The sequence below is a fragment of the Takifugu rubripes genome, chromosome 19 (genome assembly GCF_901000725.2).
Source record: "Takifugu rubripes chromosome 19, fTakRub1.2, whole genome shotgun sequence".
Lineage (NCBI taxonomy): Eukaryota > Metazoa > Chordata > Actinopteri > Tetraodontiformes > Tetraodontidae > Takifugu > Takifugu rubripes.
The window spans coordinates 18,844,107-18,851,572 of NC_042303.1; the positions used below are offsets into that span (position 1 = coordinate 18,844,107).

Below are 7,466 nucleotides of genomic sequence, written 5' to 3' on the forward strand. Positions count from 1 at the left end.
GAAGACTCCAGGGAGGCTCTTGAGATGCAGTATAAATAAAGTTCAGAAGTAGAAGAACATGGTGGGAGCTGCTCAGGTTGGTCCAACAGTTCACAACAGTGCTGGGGTGTCTTCCAAAGCCGCCTCCAGATGAGAACCTGCAGATCAGAAACCCAACAAAACGTTTGAGGACTTTGGGCCCAACAGATCCGGAGACATGAGACGTGAGCTGGTGACTGGTGATGGTCAACCAGTCCAGACGGAGCAAAGAACGCTGAAGGAACCTCTGAGAACGTCAGAACGTACCTTTAGAACGTCTCAGCTTCATGCCTGTTCTCCTCCGGAGCAAAACAATCACAACAATATTTAAAAGAAATGAAATGATGAAAGCAAGCAGCAATACGACGTGTCCGGCGTCCATGGTGGACGGGTCACTTCCTGAAACACAAAGCAGGCAGACGGGTCAGGAGGCTGGACCAGGTGGACCAGAAGCAACTGTTGAGGAGGTGGAGATGAAAACGGACTGTAGGTGAGGACGAAGGTGGACGCAGACGTCCGGTGGTGGATTTGCTCCTGCGTGACCACACAGGTGAAGTTGTCTGTTTTGGTCACATGGATGGAGGCTTCGATGTGGTAACGCCCGTCTTTCACCAACGACTGGTTCTTCTCGGGAAGGATTCTGGTTCCAGCACCGTCCAAGAACTCCACCTTGGGTTCTGGAAAAGCACCGTCCACCTTGCAGAACAGCCACAGCGAGTCCGGCGTGGCTGGAGCCGTGTAGAGGCGGGGCTTTGGAGATGCACCTGTAGCAACACAGTGAGGCAGGATTAGCAAAGGAGGCGTGGCCTCAGGGCGGGCTGAGGGTGGGCGAGGAGCCGCTGGAGGAACATGGTCACGCCGATGATTTTGAACACCCGTGGAAGGACTCAAACGTCTCTGGGACACTTTTAAGGCTACTTGTCTCAAAGCGTGAGGACGCCTACAGACCCTAACCCTAACCCTAATGATGATGTCACAGATTTCTACTCAGTCGTGTTCAAAATCATCATCGTCAAAGGTTTGGTGTCCAGGACGTCCTCCTGTCCAGGACGTCCTCCTGTCCAGCCCACATCTGCACCATGCTGGACCTGTTTGAACACCACCTGTTTCCAGTACAGAGAAGGCTTCCACAGGCAGAAACATACCGACCCTGCCGACGACCCTGCCGACGACCCTACCGACGACCCTGCCGACGACCCTGCCGACGACCCTGCCGACGACCCTGCCGACGACCCTGCCGACGACCCTACCGACGACCCTGCCGACGACCCTGCCGACGACCCTGCCGACGACCCTACCGACGACCCTGCCGACGACCCTGCCGACGACCCTGCCGACGACCCTACGACGACCCTGCCGACGACCCTGCCGACGACCCTGCCGACGACCCTGCCGACGACCCTACGACGACCCTGCCGACGACCCTCAGATGACCACCCAGATCATTAGCATGCTAATGGTCCACAAGAGCTATATTTTCAAGCTCAGTCCCCAGAGAGTTCAGAACTGAAGAAGCCTTCAGGATAGAAGGAGAAACGTCTTTAAAAGAGAAGAAAAAGAGTCCGGTTGACAGAAAACTACCCTGGATAACGAGGACCTGGATGATTGAGAGTCTACAGACCTTCTGGAGCGAAACGCCACCAATGTTCTCCGCTGGCACAAACAAGGACGTTCCAGCAGGAGAACGTGACCAGAAAAGAGTCAAGAAGAGTTGAACGACACTCACCGACTTGCACCTCAATCTTTGTGGATCCGACGTGTCCGGCGTCCATGGTGGACGGGTCACTTCCTGAAACACAAAGCAGGCAGACGGGTCAGGAGGCTGGACCAGGTGGACCAGAAGCAACTGTTGAGGAGGTGGAGATGAAAACGGACTGCAGGTGAGGACGAAGGTGGACGCAGACGTCCGGTGGTGGATTTGCTCCTGCGTGACCACACAGGTGAAGTTGTCTGTTTTGGTCACATGGATGGAGGCTTCGATGTGGTAACGCCCGTCTTTCACCAACGACTGGTTCTTCTCGGGAAGGATTCTGGTTCCAGCACCGTCCAAGAACTCCACCTTGGGTTCTGGAAAAGCACCGTCCACCTCGCAGAACAGCCACAGCGAGTCCGGCGTGGCTGGAGCCGTGTAGAGGCGGGGCTTTGGAGATGCACCTGTAGCAACACAGTGAGGCAGGATTAGCAAAGGAGGCGTGGCCTCAGGGCGGGCTGAGGGTGGGCGAGGAGCCGCTGGAGGAACATGGTCACGCCGATGATTTTGAACACGCGTGGAAGGACTCAAACGTCTCTGGGACACTTTTACGGCTACTTGTCTCAAAGCGTGAGGACGCCTACAGACCCTAACCCTAACCCTAATGATGATGTCACAGATTTCTAGTCGTGTTCAAAATCATCATCGTCAAAAGTTTGGTGGCTTTTAGTTGAGTAAATTTAGCAACATGGAAGAGAAGACTCCAAGCTGTGACATCATCACTCACCCGGGAGCTGCTCAGCTGATCTGTCCTTAAGGTCCCTCACTGCAACAGAGACACAGCTTTAGGAGGGGACATGAAGGACATGAAGGACATGAAGGACATGAAGGTCCACGGCAGCCTCGGCCCACCCTGGGCTCCTCACACCTCTCACCACGTCCTACACGTCCGTCTGGTCAGGAGCCCTCTCAGACTCACTAGAACCTGACGACCCTACCGACGACCCTACCAACGACCCTGCCGACGACCCTACCGACGACCCTCAGATGACCACCCAGATCATTAGCATGCTAATGGTCCACAAGAGCTATATTTTCAAGCTCAGTCCCCAGAGAGTTCAGAACTGAAGAAGCCTTCAGGATAGAAGGAGAAACGTCTTTAAAAGAGAAGAAAAAGAGTCCGGTTGACAGAAAACTACCCTGGATAACGAGGACCTGGATGACTGAGAGTCTACAGACCTTCTGGAGCGAAACGCCACCAATGTTCTCCGCTGGCACAAACAAGGACGTTCCAGCAGGAGAACGTGACCAGAAAAGAGTTGAACGACACTCACCGACTTGCACCTCAATCTTTGTGGATCGTTTTGGATCAGCTCGTGGAAAATAGCAGGTGTACGTTCCACTGTCTTTGACCTTGGCCGAGCGGATCTGTATAGAAGCATTCCCATCCTTCAGGGCTTCCGGAAAATGGGAAACTCGTCCCTGAAACCGGGGGTCTTGACCAGAACGACCATTGTTGTAGTGAACGCCTGCATCGTACATGAACACCTCCACGTCTCCATCTTGCTTCCAGTCAAACAGGTTAAAGGTCAGGTCTTTGTTGGGCCAGAAACATTCCAGAATAAAGTTCTGGCCTTCTTCCACATTGATGACCGTGGCTGGAACACAGAAACACACAGAACCTCAAATATGGTCCAGGTTTGGTTCACGCCTTCCATCCCTACTGACCTGTGCATGGGATCAATGTTCATTGTTATGCTGATGACACTCAGCTCTATTTATCCATGAAACCAGAGGAGACAGAGAAGTTAGTGAAGCTCCAGACCTGTCTTAAAGACATAAAGTCCTGGATGTCTTCAAATGTCCTCCTCCTTAACCCAGGAAAAACTGAGGTCATGGTGTTTGGTCCTGAACCTCTCAGGGATAGATTAGATCACATGATCACTCTAGATGGGATCTCATTAACATCTAGTCTCTCTGTGAGGAATCTAGGAGTAACATTTGATCAAAATCTCTCCTTCAACTCACACATTAAATTAGTCTCTAGAAGTGCCTTTTTCCACCTGAGGAACATCACAAAGATCAGGAAGCTGCTGACCCACCATGATGCTGAAAAGTTAGTCCAGCATTTGTTCCTTCAGGCTGGACTATTGTAATTCTTTATTATCAGGGTGTCCAAACAACTCTTTAAGAAGCCTCCAGCTGATCCAAAATGCTGCAGCCAGAGTTCTGACAGGTACTGACCACAGAGGTCACATGACTCCTGGACTGGCGTCGCTTCATTGGCTGCCTAAATTGGCTGTTAAATTTAGAATCATTTTTAAAACTCTCCTCCTGACCTACCAGGTCCTCAGAGGCCTAGCTCCATCCTACCTGGAGGAGCTAGTGACACCTTATCAGCCCAATAGACCGCTCCGCTCTCAGAATGCTGGTCTACTCTGGTCCCCAGAGTCTCTAGGAGTAGAATGGGGGGCCGAGCATTTAGCTACCAGGCCCCCCAGCTATGGAACCAGCTCCCTGTCCAGGCCCCCCTGCTATGGAACCAGCTCCCTGTCCAGGCCCCCCTGCTATGGAACCAGCTCCCTGTCCAAGCCCCCCTGCTATGGAACCAGCTCCCTGTCCAAGCCCCCCTGCTATGGAACCAGCTCCCTGTCCAGGCCCCCCTGCTATGGAACCAGCTCCCTGTCCAGGCCCCCCTGCTATGGAACCAGCTCCCTGTCCAGCCCCCCTGCTATGGAACCAGCTCCCTGTCCAGGTACGGGAGGCTGACTCCATCGCTACTTTAAGATCAGACTTAAAACCTTCCTCTTTGATGAAGCTTATTGTTGCTAATTCAGTAGTTCCAGTTACTATCATAGACAGACAGATTATCATACTTAGGGGGTCGTCTAATCATTAGGTTATATAATAATTATATAGCTTATTTTCACGTTCTCTATCAACTGAGATCAACTCGTGATCCTAAATAACAACCTGTCAGTAATCGCTGATGCTAACTGATGTTAGTAAAAGACGATCACAGTGACTGAAGTTATTCCTGAATTAATAGTTGTGTTTCGGTTACACCTAACCCTAACCCTAATGTTTTGGTTCCGGTCTTACCTTCGCTAACCACGCCAGTGATCAGCAGGATCAGCAGGAGCCAGTAAAGTGTTGCTGTTTTCATCGTTTAACGATGTCCACGACTTATAGTGTCGATTAAAAACGTTTGGAACGCTCACAAACAGGTGAAAAGTTCTGCGAAAAGTTACCACAGCAAAAGGAGAGCGAGTGTTTGGTTTCTTTTTCGTTTCCGACTCACACCCTCGTTTCCTGTTCCCTCCTCACTACATGGGGACATGGATTGAATGAACTACGTAGCGCACTCAATTCTCATTAGCTTTCGGACACTTCGGACACTACGACGCACGTGAAATGACGTAATGTTGTCGCATAATAACAACAAACCGGTCGCCGGGAAAAGTGGCCAGGTCCATTTAATTATTTTAACCCATCCGAAACACCCAAACACATTCAGCGGTCGTTTCTTTGAAAATGCAATATTTTACCCTATTATTATCTTTATATAATAATAATAGATTGAAATATTAATGTCAATAATAATAACATAACACTTCCTTATTATCTCAAATAATTAGTGACATTTTCGCGCCATGACATGATGGTACATTCTCAAATATATATACAGTGATCCCTCGCTATATCGCGGTTCATCTTTCGCGGCTTCGCGGATTTTTTTTTTTTTTTACAGTGCCTCTGAATCCTGATTGGCTCAGGGACTTTACTGTTGTCTAGAAATAAAATATTGACGCTGTACTGTATTGATTTTTCACTTGTCAACAGTTTTCGTTTCTGTACATTCTGCCAACTTTACGTTTGCACTTGGTCGCTTAGCAACCATGGTGAGAATGGCCACTGAACTTCAGCGCACGGCACAAGAATGGGACCCTTTGATGAGTCGTTCATTGCAGTTCTCAAATATAACTGAAGGTGGCATATCCGTTTATAAAAATCTTCTTGCTCAGAAAAAGAAAGAGCGCCAACAACTACCTATAACAATGTTCTTCTCTGGGAGAAAGACTCCTGCGCCTCCAGTAGAAACAGACGCTCCAGCGGAGCGGAGTCAGGACGCAGAGGCACAGCTGGGACTGGGAAATACGCCAGTGACAATGTTTCCAATCTTGTACAGTATTACTATATTAAAATTATTGTTTTAAACAAAGATTGGTCTTTAAAACAGGTTTTGATGTTTGGTTTCATTCTACTGTTCAGTATTGCATTGTAAAATAATTTAAAAAAATAAAGTTGCTACTTCGCGGATTTCACTTTTCGCGTGTTACTTTTGGAACGTAACTCCCGCGATAAACGAGGGATCACTGTATACATTTAGGACTGGTCTTCATAATCCAGCGTTTTGGAGCATGATGTCTGTTGAACCTAGCTGGTTCCTCTTAATTTGAAAAAATTTTGTGTTCCATTTTTGTAAATAGTTATTAAAAAATCCCAATAGGATAAATGCAATTTCTTTATGTGTGTATGTGTTTATGTAAATAGTTTTCATTTCAAAATCAAAAACTGTATCAATTAAATTTAAACTTTGAATAAAGCATTTGTTATCAACCATAGGATGCGAAGAAAGCAATCTTTGATGGAAGTTAACTTGATTTAAACAATTTAATATTACAAATACAACAATACAACTATACAATTTAATATATTCTTTTTTACATTTTATCTACCAGTTTCTGTAACAGATTTAAAAGATATGTGAAACAAATAGCATATAATAATAACAACATAATATTACATACATTTGTACGTCATGTCTGCTCGTTTACCCGCCATTGACAGATTATCACGTGATACCGTAAAGGCTGATGGGATATATTACCGAGTTCGGGTGCATCGGTTGTACGCTACTTTTTGCAGTGCATTGTGGGATACATTGAGTGAATGTATTCGGACACTATTTCAAAATGGCGTCCACACGATTGAGTGCACTATGTAGGGTATAGGGGGTGGTTTCGGACACAGCCTAGAGCGTCCTTCCGCGTTTCTTCTTCTCTAATGCGGGTTGACTCACTACCGCCCCCTAGTGTGGCATAGTGTCAACGGCACCCGAGGGGAAGAGCGCCGCAGCCATTCCCGCCCTTCCTCTCTTACTTTGCCTTTAAATAACTTTTCCCTTCTTTAAATTTAAAAGTTCTACATCGCTCTTCCATCCATATTTCATGAAAAAGTGTCACGCTTGGAGACTCCTCAGGCTGTTGACCAGTGATTCAGCCTTTGAGCTGTTTTCCAGTTCTGATCCCAGTTTACTGGGATGATATTGCTCATTATATATCTATCTATATATATATATAGATATATATATATATATCTATCTAGATATCTATCTATATATATATATAGATAGATATATACTGTATATATATATCTATATATAGATATATATAGATATACTGTATATAGATATAGATATATATAGATATATAGATATATCTATATAGATATAGATATACAGTAGATATATATGATACAGAGGCACTACTCATGGCTGCACAAGAACAGGCCCTGAGCACCAGAGCAATAGAGGCCAGGGTCCACCAGACCAGACCAGACCAGACCAGACCAGACCAGACCAGACCAGACCAGACCAGACCAGACCAGACCCCAGGTGTAGGCAGTGTGGAGACACCCCTGAGACACTCCAGCACATCACAGCAGGGTGCAAGATGCAGGCAGGGCACACATGGAG

General features: G+C 47.3%; 1 protein-coding gene across 3 annotated transcripts; it reads right to left on the reverse strand.

The window, feature by feature from the left end:
• Positions 1–6,561, reverse strand: LOC101079188 (butyrophilin subfamily 2 member A2-like). Of its 3 annotated transcripts, none has more exons than XM_029827382.1 (8): positions 6,520–6,561; positions 3,043–3,366; positions 2,496–2,534; positions 1,894–2,172; positions 1,745–1,807; positions 504–782; positions 286–417; positions 1–137 (listed from the first exon to the last, which is right to left on the reverse strand). In XM_029827382.1, the coding sequence occupies exons 1-8, from the start codon at positions 6,551–6,553 to the stop codon at positions 91–93; spliced, it is 1,197 nt and encodes a 398-aa protein (XP_029683242.1). In that variant the 5' UTR covers positions 6,554–6,561; the 3' UTR covers positions 1–90. The 3 variants fall into 3 exon arrangements, with proteins under 3 accessions (XP_029683242.1, XP_029683241.1, XP_029683243.1); XM_029827381.1 differs by lacking the exon at positions 6,520–6,561 and adding an exon at positions 4,811–5,053; XM_029827383.1 differs by lacking the exons at positions 2,496–2,534; positions 6,520–6,561 and adding an exon at positions 4,811–5,049.
• Between the last annotated feature and the right edge of the window lie 905 nt (positions 6,562–7,466).

Coding starts and splice junctions, on each gene's coding strand:
- LOC101079188 (XM_029827381.1), bottom strand. CDS start 4,874: ATGAAAACAGCAACACTTTACTGGCTCCTGCTGATCCTGCTGATCACT. Junction 783..1,744: donor AAAGATTGAGGTGCAAGTCG/GTGAGTGTCGTT, acceptor GTGTTGCTACAG/GTGCATCTCCAAAGCCCCGC. Junction 418..503: donor CACCTTCGTCCTCACCTACA/GTCCGTTTTCAT, acceptor TTTGTGTTTCAG/GAAGTGACCCGTCCACCATG.